General features: G+C 38.9%; 1 protein-coding gene across 2 annotated transcripts in view; it reads left to right on the top strand.

The window, feature by feature from the left end:
• Nucleotides 1–13893, top strand: part of GRM1 (glutamate metabotropic receptor 1) — a 423633-nt gene that overhangs the window by 302784 nt on the left and 106956 nt on the right. For both annotated transcript variants that reach the window (XM_047102524.1, XM_047102525.1), the window contains exon 3: nucleotides 12386–12621. In XM_047102524.1, coding sequence (XP_046958480.1) covers nucleotides 12386–12621 — 236 coding nt within the window. The remainder of the gene's footprint in view (nucleotides 1–12385; nucleotides 12622–13893) is intronic.

The following is a 13893-nucleotide window of genomic DNA, read 5'->3' as shown; positions in this document are numbered from 1 at the left end:
TAACAGCTTGTTTTAGTTAGTGGTGTGCTGGTAAATGTTTAACAACTGATTCTCTTCAAAAATGAAACAAAGCAGAACAATAAAGCCTTGATTTCTAGTGTTTGCTCATTTTTATGGATTAAACTGTGTCTTCAAAAAAGATGTGTTAAATTATTAATCCACAATACCTCAAAATATGGCCTTATCTGGAAATAGAATTGTTCCAAGTGTAATAAGTTAGGATGAAGTCGTACTGGAGTAGGGTAGGCCTTTAATCCAATATGACTGATGTCCTTATAAGTGGAGAAGAGACACAGAGATACAGACACACAGAGGGGGAACACCATGTGATCACAGAGGGAGGGTTTGGAGCAATGTAGCTGCAAGCTAAGGAGTGCCATGGATGGGTGGTCACTATCAGAAGCTCAGAAGTTGCAAGGAAGGATTCTACACGGAGTCTCAGAGCATTGTCCTGCTGGCACCATGATTTCAGTCTTAGAGCCTCTATAACTATGAGAGAATAAATTTCAGGTGTGACTCTTCCTGTTTGTGGTACTTTGTTAGAAAATCTGATATACCCATGAAGTAAATACTCTCAGTATGGCCAGTTTCAACTTTCCGACATGAAATTACTCAATACATAGCTGGGAAAAGATGCTAACAATGGATTCTTGCCAGCTGGTATGAACCACCTCCCACATATCACTGTTAGAGTATTCTCTATGAATTCTTAAATACAAATTGGTTCATACATTTTTATCCATTAATTCATTAATTCATTTAACAAATATATAATGAGCACCTACTAGGAGCTAACAACTCTTATAATTGCTTGGGTTACATAAGTGGACAAAAATGATAAAAACCTTTCTGCTTTTTGAAATGGAGCTTCCATTTCACTAGAGGAATAAAGAAAATATATTTACATGGCATGCCAGATAGTGATAAGTTTTTTTAAAAGCAGCTTTCCAATGTCATTTTTAAAAATTTTTTAAGTTTATTTATTTTGGGGGAGAGAGAGAGAGAGAGAGAGAGAGAGAGAGAGAGCACGCCCACATGAGCACATGAGGGACAGAGAGAGAAAGGGAAAGAGATAATACCAAGCAGGCTACTCACAGTCATCACAGAGCCCAACTTGGGGCTCGATCTTACAGACCATGAGGTCATGACCTGAGCTGACATCAAGGATGCTTAACCAGCTGAGCCACCCAGGTACCCTGATAGCGATAAGCTTTAATGAGAAAAAAGAAATAGAGAGAAAGGACACAATTTTAAATAGAGAAAGACCTCACTGTGAATGTGATATTTGAGAGACATGAAGGAAATGAAAGAGTGAGCCATGAAAATACCCAAGTGAAGAGAATTCCAGAATTTCAGGCAGAGAGTAGCCACTACAAAGATCCTAAGGCCAGGGCGTCCTTGTTCACTGAGGAACAGTAGGGTGACCAGTGTGGCTGGAGCAGAGCAAAGGTTAGAATAGTAGAGATGAGGGAGGTAATGAGGATCAGAGTGTGTAGAGCCTTTAAAGGTACTCATCAAAAGACTTTCGGTGAGAAGGAAAGGCATTGGTGGATTTTAAGCAGAGAAATGCCGGGATCTGATTTATGTTTTAATCAGAATCACTTTGGCTCTTTATTGCACTGTTTTTCTAATGGGTCTCTTGCTTCCCCTCAGTTGGTTCTTAACAATTATTTGGGAAACTTCAGTCTTTCGCTTGGATGGCATAGGGACATGAAAAATAAGAGTTCAGTGGCAATAAAACAGCCAGGGATTTAAAACAGAGAGCAGAGATTTGTAATTTAAATCTGTAAAAGTTTGCACTAAGGAATGAAGCCATCAGAGCCTTCCCAACAAAATGAAAAGTCTCTACTTGGTGGTCATGGCTTCATTTACCATTAGCTTCCAAATGGAGTTTTCGAAGAGTTCCTTTTTGAACTGTTGAACCAGCATAGTCTTTCCCTTAACAATTTCTTACAACTTTATCTTCTAGAACGTGCTTCTGTATTTCCTCCTCCTCCCCCTCATCCTCCCCCTCTCCCTCCTCCTCCTCCTCCTCCTTCTTCTTCCTCTTCTCCTCCTCCCCCCTCCTCCCCCTTCTTCTTCTTCTTCTTCTTCTTCTTCTTCTTCTTCTTCTACTTCTTCCTCTTCCTCTTCTTCCTCTTTCCTTTTAATTTCAATCTAGTTAGGAACTTTGGTAAAATAAAATTAAGAAAATTACTAGGAAGTCAAATACAGCATAAAGACATGAAGAATACAAGCCCAAAGTTGTAATATTAGATTTAACAGACACAAAATCTCATTTCAGTAAATATAGTAAAAATAAACAAAGAAAAGAATTGCCAAAACAGTATTCATTGTTCATTGAAAGTGTGGGCCTAGGTGATTAGTAGAGAATATTACTATTATACTCCTAACTTTTAGATGTTCTATAATTGTAAATAAAAAGTTACAAGTGAAGTAGAGGTTTCCTATGTTGAATGCCTGTATGTACCCTTTTAACAAACACCATGCATATCAATATTTAAAATTTTAATATGATAATGACTTTATTAAATTCTCTAATATGGTTTGGTTTAACTATCATACTTGCATAGGATTATGCATATGTATTCTGCTTCTTTATATAATTTTTATGACATTCCTAATAGAATAACCAGCCTCACAGAGGTGCGCTGATGGAAATGGAAGAAACACTTTGCAGCAATTTCAGTGAATTTGGGGTATTCATTTAAAATTTTCGATCCCAAGTAAAGTGAGTGATGCTCTATTTTCAAAAGTCATCTTTAATCAGTAGCTAGTTCCAATAATTTATTCCATAACTTTTTAGTTCAATTTAAATTATCTTTTGATGAAATAAAAGAATTCTGGGCCCACTAATTTCTTATATGAGGATTTTTAAAATGAGTAACAAATTTAATAAAATTACATCCGCTGTGGACTGAATTGTGTTCGCTCAAAATTCATATGTTAAAGTCCTAATCTCCAATGTGACTGTGTTGGGAGACAGGGCCTTTAGTGAGATAATTAAAGTTAAATGAGGTCATGAGGGTAGGACCCTTATCCGATAGGATTAGTGTCCTTGTAAGAAAAAAAGTACCAGAGAGCTTGTTGTCTCTCTGTTTTTCTCATACCGTGTGTATTTAAGCACTGAGGAAAGGCCACATGAAGACATAGTCTGCAAGCCAGGAAAATAGCTGTCACAAGAAACTGAGTCAGTTGGAACCTTACTGTTGGACCTCTGTTCTTCAAGACTGTGAGAAAATAAATTTCTGTTGTTTAAGCCATCTGTCTGTAGTATTTTGTTATATCAGCCCAAGGAGACTAAGGCAATCTAATTCATGAACAATTCATGAAATATTTGCTGACAAAACTTTGCAGATGATAATACTGAGATCATCTCTACTTGTTGACAATTATTTTGAAATTAAAATTGTGGCATAGCAATCTACAAAAAAACCTTTTTCTTCAAAATTTCTGACTTTTAATTTTGCCCTTTATAAATGTCAGCTCCTATCTGTCAAAAAAAAAAAAAGATTCTTTCTTTTCAAGAAATTTAAAGATCATTAACTATATCAAAGATATCAGTCAATAGAGAAAGTCAGGCTTTCCTATTGATATGTTTACATATTGAGACAAAACTGATTTCTTATCCTGAAGAAAAACTGTTCTGTTTTTCTTGAGTTCATTCTTGATATAATTTTTCCTCTCAATACCAAGAATAGCTGTTTATGCTCAGGTTCTATATTATTACAATTGGCTGTGGGGGGGAGGTGTCAATAAGACAGAAGTCCTAAGTTAATAGCAGTTACCTATTTCCTTGAAGTATGTATCTCCATCATGAACAATTTCAATCTGCCAATGTTAAGACACAGAACATAGCATTTGGGAAAAATGCTAACAATCAGTTCTGATGGGCCAGTGAAAGCCACCTTCAGTGCATCGGTTCTTACATAACACAAAGTTTATATTATGTCACTAAGTGGTGTTTACTTCAGCTGATTTTTTTTCACCAAGACCTTCTCAAAACAGAAACTATTGCGTCGATTTCCATTCTCTCACAAGCTACTTAGGTAACTACTCCAGGATGTTTCCCTGATGATGGCAGTTGGAGCAGAAGAACTTACTCCTGTACAAAACATAAGCCGCCAGCCACATTTTTTGACAAAGTAATTCTTCATAATGTTATCATATCTAGAGGTAGTTGTGCTTCTCAGCTTTGGAACTAAAAGAGAATTTAAATAAGAGAAGAGTTTTCTTCCTCTAAGTCTTCATCATTTTCAAATCGCACACATACTAAAAGAACTGCCACGTAAGAATTTATCTGCACGTTTCTCAAGTTGCAATGAAAGAATGCTTTGCCAGCTTCATTTATGCAGGGCCTTGGTTTTCCATATCATTAGGCAGTTTCAGAAATCATCGAGCTATGATGCACAGAAAGTAAAATTTGAGCTACTTTCTTTACCGGAATCAGCAAACATTTCTAAGCAAATATCTTTGATGCAGTCATTCACTGATGTCTTGGCAACTGTATGTGTCTTTCAGTCTTAGCAACCCCGAATGCCACTTTATTTAAAACCCATGAAAGACTAATGTTTTGTTAGAATATTGAACATAGACTTCTATCAGCTTTTTAATTTAATACTTTTTGTTTCAAAGAATTATTTGATTGTACATTTAACTTTTAATGTTTTGTGTATCAATTATTAGTAAATTTTGATGATTTCACAAATTCATCAGGTAAAGCAACTCCACAAATAACATACTATGGCTTCAGCACCTCACCATCAGTTGGGGATAAAAACCAAATTCAATATATGAGGGGACATATTTTCAGGTAAATTTCATCAGAACTCTTTTGCCCTCATTTCTCTGGAATCATTTCCGCTATCCATATTCAAATACTATTATTGCCACATTTAGCAGATTGTATATCTTTTCTCATAAAAAAAATCCAGTGAAGCCTGTGTGGCCATATAATTAGAGTTAAAGTAAATAATGAGAATTGTATTTCCCTAATTTAGAAATTACTCTTACATGATAGATTATAAAATAAGCTTGATTAAAATTTATAGTGATTATAAAAACAAGTGCATAAAAATAAATGCTTGTTATGTTCTTGGATATTTATATAATTTTGGGTTACAGTTGGCAAAGTAACCATGAAATGCCACACACTATGACACGGTTCTACTGCATATGGCATGCATACAGCTTGAGCTACAGGCAATTGACCATACAAATTGTAAAACAAAGTGCTTACACCCTATGCAATGACAGGGGGCCACAGATCACGTTCTTAGATCTTACAACAATGTCTCACTGCTATAGATTTTTCTAAATGCTTAGTCTCAGCCTCTGTCTTACTTTCTCTTTGAGTGGTAACAGTTTATGAACTGGCACCAGTCTTTGGACCATACTGCGAATAGTGCTTCACAGTGTAGAGAAACCTTTCCCATATCTAGATAGAGCTCACACATTGGATGGATTGTGAGGAGACTGATGGTAAAGAACTGTTAACATCTAGTAAGATTTTATCATGTGCTAGACTGTGCTACATATTTCACATGGATCATATATTTTAATTCACACGCAATTCAAAGAGGCTGATACCATTTCCACCACCATTTTATAGGTGGGGAAACAGAGGCTTAGAAAGTTTCAGTAACCAATTCCTATTTCATTTTGTCTCCTGGGATTAGTTGAATGAGAGACAGAATGGGATGCTACCCTGGTAGTGGAACTTGAAGGAAGAAAAAAGACCCACTTGTCCACAGTAATTCCCCTCATGGACCCACCCTTCTTTTACACTGGCTTAAAATTGTCTTTGATACGGGCGCCTGGGTGGCTCAGTGGGTTAAGCGTCCGACTTCAGCTCAGGTCACGATCTCGCGGTGTGTGAGTTCGAGCCCCGCGTTGGACTCTGGGCTGATGGCTCAGAGCCTGGAGCCTGCTTCCGATTCTGTGTCTCCTTCTCTCTCTGCCCCTCCCCCCCATTCATGCTCTGTCTCTTTCTGTCTCAAAAATAAAATAAACGTAAAAAAAAAATAAATAAATTAAAATTGTCTTTGATACATGAAAGCTTGGTTTGTAGAAGTTTTAGGAAAGGCTCCCACACGTGCATGGTTGTGTGCAATGTTTATCATCTTTGCCCTACGTTTCTGCTAGGACATAGTCACGAGTCTCCAGCTGGCAGATAATTTCAGGTTCAGGATGCCAGAGGTGAGTTGGGGGATGGGGTGAAGAGCATGTGGTAAAATAAGAATTACTTATCTGACCTTGATCTCCCATATGTGAAGTTTCCACTTCCTGAGAATTCCCTTCATTTTTCCTCTTTTGCCTTTTGCCACCATCTCGTTCCCTCCTCCACTTTGGTCACTTTTCTACCAGAACACCATAGGGCTAGAAGTGAGGCTTCTGTTTGAATTCTAATTCTAGCAGGACAGGAAAACCGAAGGGGGAAGTAGCTCATCATCCTCTCTGTTTTCCAGTGGGCTGATGACCTCTAAGTGCCTGTCCTACATAATTAAATAAAGAATACCTACATTTTGTGTCAGTTTTATATTTGTGGTGAGTTGGCAGCAACTAATTTTAAAATTAACTAGCAACTAATTGGACCACTATCTTCATTCCTGGTTCATCAAATCTCCACTGTGCCTTCACATTATAATGTAATTAGCCTGTGTGTGTGCATGTGTGCATAGGTGTACGTGTGTGTGCATGTGTGTGTGCGTGTGCACATGCACCCATGCCCACAATGTGTTTCCACAGTTTTTGTCTGAGAATTCTAGAAACAAAGAACGTCCACAAGTAACTACACTCAAGTAATTTTAGAATGACCTTTCTAAGACAAACCTAACCATGTCATATCCCTGCTCAAAATCTGCGTAATTTCTCACCACCTTAAAAATAAAATCCAAACCCTTAACAAGGATGTTCAGAGGTGCCTGGGTGGCTCAGTAGGTTAAGTGTCAGACTCCTGATTTTGGCTTAGGTCATGGTCTCCCGGTTTGTGAGATAAAGCTCCCTGTCGGGCTCTGTGCTGACAGAGCAGAGCCTGCTTGGGATTCTCTCTCCCTCTCTCTCTGCCCCCCCCCCCCAAATAAATGAATAATCTTAAAAAGAAAAAGGATGTTCAGGTTCTTCAACATCTCACAGGCTTGTCTTAAGCGTTACCTTGCACACTTTAAGCAAACTGAAAGCCTTGCTGCTTGATTGCTTTGTCCCCTCTTGAACTGGTTCTTCTTCCATCTCTCTTTTTACTGTGCAGCTTCAATGCATCCTATGAGTCTCGTCTTAGGTGTTACTTCCTCTTGGGCAAAACCTCCCTTGACATGTCCCTTTTCTTTCTCTATTCTTCTGTAGCCCGGCTTCCTTTCCTTTCACTGCTGCAACTCTCTGTGGCGATTGTGTATTCAGTGGCTAGTCTTCCCTGCCCCTGTGATTGTCTGGAGAGCAGGGGCCGCACCTGTACCGCTTATCAATGTATCTGCAGCCGTAAGCAAAATGCCTAACTCACACAAGATTCTTAGTGCATAAATGTCGAATGAATAAAGCCAGTCTGAGTTCTTATTGAAAAAGCTGCCATTGCCGCCATAAAATTTCTCACAATTGACATCACATGATTTAAACTGAACTACATGACGTTTCTTCAACCTTTATAAGTATGGTTAGCATTGTATTTATGGAATTTTGTGCTTGTTTACATATGTTTCTGAAAATATTTTTATTATCCTTTCTAATTTTCTTGGTTATATGCTAGTCTCTGGAATACATATATATTTTTAAATATTTGTTTATTTTTGAGAAAGAAAGCAGGGGAGGGGCAGAGAGAGAGGGAGGCAGAGAATTTGAAGCAGGCTCCACCCTGTCAACACAGAGCCCATTGCAGGGCTCGAACTCACGAACAGGGAGATCATGACGTGAGCTGAAATCAAGAGTCAGATATTTAACTGACTGAGCCACCCAGGCGCCCCTCCGGAATATTTTTAAAGAATTAGAGCTTTATTATTAGGTACATGCAATTACTTGTACTCCACACAAATCAAATCGCTTTACTCCCTAGACTGTAATTATTTTAATTGAATGTAAATATGTTTTTATAAAATGTTTTTAAACAATTTTTAAATGAATACAATTGTATTTCTGTTTTTTTTACTATCAATTTTCTTATTAAATGATTTTAACTTGTATAACGCAAAGGTGGCACTCATACATCTCCTGCCCAGCTATGATTGCTAGAATTAGAAATGACACCTTTCTGTTGTTTCCATCAGAATTTATTCAGTGGAATAAATATTATTCTTCGGGTTGGGACTGCGGAATTTCACAGGGACTAGAACAATGATTCTGGGTAAGAGAACAGGCTTGTGAAAGAGCTGCTGTGTAAAAACATTGAGGGGGATAAGGAACAAGGATTCTTGTATTTTGTAGCTTTCTGTTAAATGTTTGCCCTGTTTGTCCACATTATGCAGTTTTATTTCCAGAGCCCAGATAGGAAAAGGAGCTCATCACCAGGAAGCAGATGGGGCAGCAGAAGCTGCTGGAGGCTGTGAATATGCCTCGTAGAGTTCAGCATGCAGCACAGTGGGAGTCACTGCAGACACCTGGGCTGAGCAGGTGCCTGCAGGTCATTTCTGGTCACAGAGTCCACACTACCACCACCACTGTCAACGACAACGACAAGAGTAAACCCCCAAACCAGGTTGAAGGAGAGCTGCTGCCTCCCTGTTTTCCAGCGTGCTTCACGGAGAATCCACCAAAACAATATCATTGTAAAAAAATCCCAACACAACTAAGCAGCAAAAATTCTTGAAAATTCTCTGTGGATACTATTTGGCAAGTAGACAAGATGATTTAAGTACATAAAAACAAAAACAAAAACAAAAACAGGTGCTTTACGGATGTTTTTCAGCAACTTTTTGTTAGCATTCCCTAACTTTATCTGTGATAGATTTAATATCTCCTACAAACCTCTAACAATTAACATTTCAAAAGTATTCACCAACTAATCCTAGCTGAATACTTTTTTCGGTCACATCCTGGTTCTCCGTGATTTCATGATTTCTTGGATTTGACCCCAACTCTAATTTTGGAATGAGGTCATCTATAGTGAGGGGGAAGGGCTTTAGCCAAAGGCAAGGGGGGTCTAAGGCTCTACCCCACTAAAACATACGACTTCAAATTGTGTATATTCATAGACAATGATTTACTCCCATGATGTGCTCCTCTGTGTTGGAGGGCAAAAGGACAGGAGGTCACACTTTCTCTGCTTTTAGCACTGACACATGATACTTGCTTTTATAAACTGGGGATGATTTTTTAAAAAAAAGAAATACAAATAAACAGCATAGAAGGTTCATTTCATACACTTAAAAAATTGTGGGTTTCTTGTTCAGACTATATCTACACACACAGAAAAGTCTCACATAATATGGAATCCTGGGGAGTAACACACCTCAAGCTTAAATTTTATGTCAAAAGTAACTTTTTTCTTTATAAGTCATTTTGATTTTAAATATATAGTCATAAGCAGAATTTCTTGAAAGTCTGGTGGATTTTATTTTTACCCTTGACCCCATAGTTCAGGTCTTCAAATTGCTATACACGTAGTTATAATATGAATAAATTGAAATAATTAAATTAGTTCAAAGTTTTCTAAGCAAACTGAGCATAGAGAAAAATAGATGAGTCTATCTTCTTTTTTAATATCAGTTTGACTGACCGTCATATCCAGTGATGGTGAGTAAAGCCAGACTTGTTAGAAAGACTCAGGTCATTCACCACCAGGGAGCAGAGCTCAATGGCCTTATTATGTAACAGGCTTACAACACTTTGAGGACTTCCTGCAGTCCTAAGGCTAACAGCTTCTAAACTGGGATTTATGCCCATACTTCCTGCCACACTTTCCTCTATGCTCCAGCCATACGGACTCTCCAAATTCTTTGAATGGCCATGCTCTTTCCTGTGTATTAGATAACCTACCAGGAACCTTCTATACCAATTCCTCTCCATCTTTTCATCTGACTAATGTCCACACATCCTTTGGGTCTCAGCTCAGACATAACTTTCTTAGTCATCCTTAATCACTTTCTCCCCACCCACACTTATATACCTATGTACACACTTGACTGAGTTAAGTCCCCAAACTCTTCTCCTCATAGTACTGGTTGCTTTTCCTTCCTTACCTTTATAGTGTTTGTAATTCTTGTTTAATGTTTGTTTCCCCCACAAGTCTGTAACACTAGGGGCAGAGGATAGTGTGTCTTATTCTCAATTGAATCTTGAGCATAGGAGAGCATCTAGGTAAATGCAGAAGGAAGGAAGGAAGAGAGGGAGGGAGGGAGGAAATGAGAGGTGGAGGGGAAAGGGAAAGGAAAGATCTGTTCAAAATTGTAAAATACCTATCCTAATGGATTGAGAAAAAGCATGTAGACATTCTCTGGTCTGGCTGGTTAGACTACACTATACTTCAAGGTCTCTTTAGCTCTGGATCATGTTAAGTCAGCTATACCTTCTACAACCCTTGGTCTATTGAAAATACAGCTCCTGTGTGGTTCACTGGGAAGATTCTGAAATAGAACTGCACCAATGAACTCAGCTTAGTGGAGGACACATTTATCCCAACTGATCTCAGGTAACAAGGGGTAAGCGATGGTCAGTCTTTTATATTTGGCCCAGATCCCTGCTCTGTGAGAAGCAAGTGATAAAACACTTTCTCTGTCAGAGACCAAACAGTAAGTTATGTTCCAGAAACTGCAGGGAGCGACTCCGTGGGTGTAAATAAATCCACCTCTTGACCAAGGGAGAAAATTAACATTCTCTTTGGTTTGACTCAGCTTTAGACAAATTTCTTCCTGACTATGGGCCCCTTGACTTCCCTTTCCTTCGAGCATTTAATTTAAAAAATGCTGTTAGGAACACCTGGGTGGCTCAGTCAGTTGAACATCGAGCTCTTGATTTCAGCTCAGGTCATGATCCCAGGGTCATGGGATGGAGCCCCGTGTCTTGGGCTCTGCACTGAGCATGGAGCCTGCTCAGGATTCTCTCTCTCTCTCTTTCTCTCTCTCTCTCTCTCTCTCTCTCTCCCTCCCTGCCCATGCACGTGTTCTCTCTCTCCCTCTCTAAAGAAAAAATAAAACAAATAAAAATCAGTATTATAAATTCTTTGTCTCTTGGAGGTGTACATTTTCTCCTACACTCTTGCCAGTTTTACAGCAGAGAAATTTCTTTCTCAGGTACCTGGAAGCCATCCTTTGAAATGTAATCATCAAGAGTGATAGCAGACCTCTGTTTCCCAGTTTCTGTGGAAAGGTGGAAACCTAACTTAGATAAATGACAATTATAAAACACAGATGGCTAATCACATTGACCAAGCGCCTCTCAATGTCCTCCAGCACTTGCTCACTAGCTTCTCCCAGCACTTAAATCTCCCCAACTTTTGTTTCAGCAGAGGGGAGTTCAGTGTCTTTGGCATATTGGAATATACTTGAATAAAGTCTTGTTTGCCTGTTTAACTCTATCCAGTGTAATTTTTTTTGACACCTGCTTGGGAAGGAATCAGAGCCACTCACATGAGGTTTGGCCTGGTTCACGTGCATACTTGAATTAAATTGGAGCTACATCACTCATAACCAATGTGAATGTTCTAGAAGGTGATCAAATTAAAATAAAATTTGAACCCACTGGATAAAACATCAGTTAACTTCCATTTAGTGAGCAGGAGGGTTAGTTTCATTTTGGGGAGTGGGATTGTTTTCTTTGAATGCCGCTGTTTTGAAAAAACATTGAAGAGGAAGCATCTGATCACTTCTGGGCAACGTAAGTTTGAACAACATCCAGGAGCCAAATCTGTGGTTGTCATGTTTCTGAGCTAAATCAATTTTCTGCCCTATAAATGCAGCTCATATAATGGTCTTGGTTGAAACCTTGAAAGCTTGCTGAGCTCTTATTGTGAAGGCCCTGAGTGCCTGGGTTTTATTTTATTCTGAGTTGGACAGCAATTGGTGGTTTTGTGCCTAAAGAGCACTGGGTTGGGAGCCAGACTGCCTGGATCCATATCCTGGCTCCACTGGGACTTCAGTTAGTTGCTGAACGTCTTCTGACTCAGTAAATGTGAATAGTAGAGAATCTGAAGACTAGTAAATGCTCAATAAATGTTAGTTCTTGCCATTGCTACTATTATTATCATCATCACTTTCACTACTGTGAAAAACAAACAAGACTTTATTATTTCAGAATGTACTACTCTCCACCAAAAAAAAAAAAAAAAAGCCATTGATGGGTAGCAATTCTGGCTTAAAATAGACTGTCAGCCTTGCTGAATTGCCTCACTCACGTGTAACGCTGAGCTCTATTTGTGAGACCTTTGTCTTTCTCTCTCCCTACCCCAATCCCTGAATTTTTTTAGTGATGGATGGGCAGACAGAGATGAAGTCATTGAAGGTTATGAGGTGGAAGCCAACGGGGGAATCACAATAAAGCTGCAATCTCCAGAGGTCAGGTCATTTGATGATTATTTCCTGAAGCTGAGGCTGGACACTAATACGAGGAATCCCTGGTTCCCTGAGTTCTGGCAACATCGGTTCCAGTGCCGCCTACCAGGACACATTCTGGAAAATCCCAACTTTAAAAGAATCTGCACAGGTAATACGTGTTCACAAAATACTGACTCAGAAGTTACAAATCTATCTCCATTGCAACTTGTTGAATGAGAGTAGAAGGTGTCAAGGCTGGAGTTCCAAAGACTAAATTACCATCTTAATTTATAAAATAGCTAGAATGAGGAGAGTGTGTGTATTACCCTGAGGATTCATGTTTCTATGTTCTGGAAAGGCAACTTTGGTCTTTGGTGGAGCAGGTTGTAAGAAGAGAGAATGTAGGTCAAGGAAAAGCAAACTGAGAATTCAGGTACCTACTATTCAAGCCAGAGGGAAGAGGTTTTATTGCAAGCATGTTTAGGAAATGTTAACCACAGACATAAGTAAGCAGCACTGGTTGGACCCCTTTCTCTTCTTTATGACTCGCTTCAATATACAGGTCTGGAGAAGGTGAGATAATGACATCCAGGGCCACACCACGAACATATATGTATGTGTATGTGGACGTAGGTGGCCAGAAACTCTGCACTCTCATTTGCAAATAGGAGTGACATTTCCCAGTGGGACAGATAATTCCCATGCACTGCTCACTGAAGGCATGCCAGAAAAGGGCAGCATATTGTTTCAGGTCTTCAGGGCTTGGTGAACTCCACTGGATGTCCTTTTCTGCTCTCCCCCCTACCCACACCCCCCCCCCCCACCCCAGGAACTACTGTACTTAACATGACTAACTTACCATACTTCTTAACAGATTTCTTAACACAGTAATTTCCATGAGTGCTATCATTACTGCATAGAGACATTGATGTCCCCTGTCTTTTTTCAGTATTGCTTAATGTGGCAAAAATAGATCACCTTTGGTATACCACAGTGCCATTCAAAGCCAGTTGTCTATACTGGGTTGATACCACAGCATGATGGACAGGCATTAAAGGTGGTATTGCCAGGACTGAGAATGGAAAGACTACAGGAAAAGCGAGAAGGATCAGGAACTAGATTTTGGATGGGTTAAGTTTGAGATGGCTATTAGTGGATTGCAACTATATATGTCACTTGGTCATTGTGTTCTATTAGTAAAATTTAGATTACTACTTGGATGTCTTTACATAAGGATTTCCAGGAAAGTATCTTGTGACCTAAGCTTTCAAAACAAAAGTTAGAATTCTGCAGCCATGTACGTTTTAAAAACCATTTTGGGTTTTCAATTGTCATAGTGCATGCAAATGTCAAGGTTAAAGTTTGAACTTGGTTAATGTTCATACTAGAAAATTTAAAATTTCACATTCATGAACTGTTCTTATATTTTGCTTCACTCAGA

The sequence above is a fragment of the Lynx rufus genome, unplaced genomic scaffold, assembly GCF_022079265.1.
Source record: "Lynx rufus isolate CCGP_SWC_20201006 ecotype Redwood Valley unplaced genomic scaffold, mLynRuf1.p SCAF_6, whole genome shotgun sequence".
In the NCBI taxonomy this organism is placed as follows: Eukaryota; Metazoa; Chordata; class Mammalia; order Carnivora; family Felidae; genus Lynx; species Lynx rufus.
This window is presented reverse-complemented; position numbering and strand designations above follow the sequence as displayed.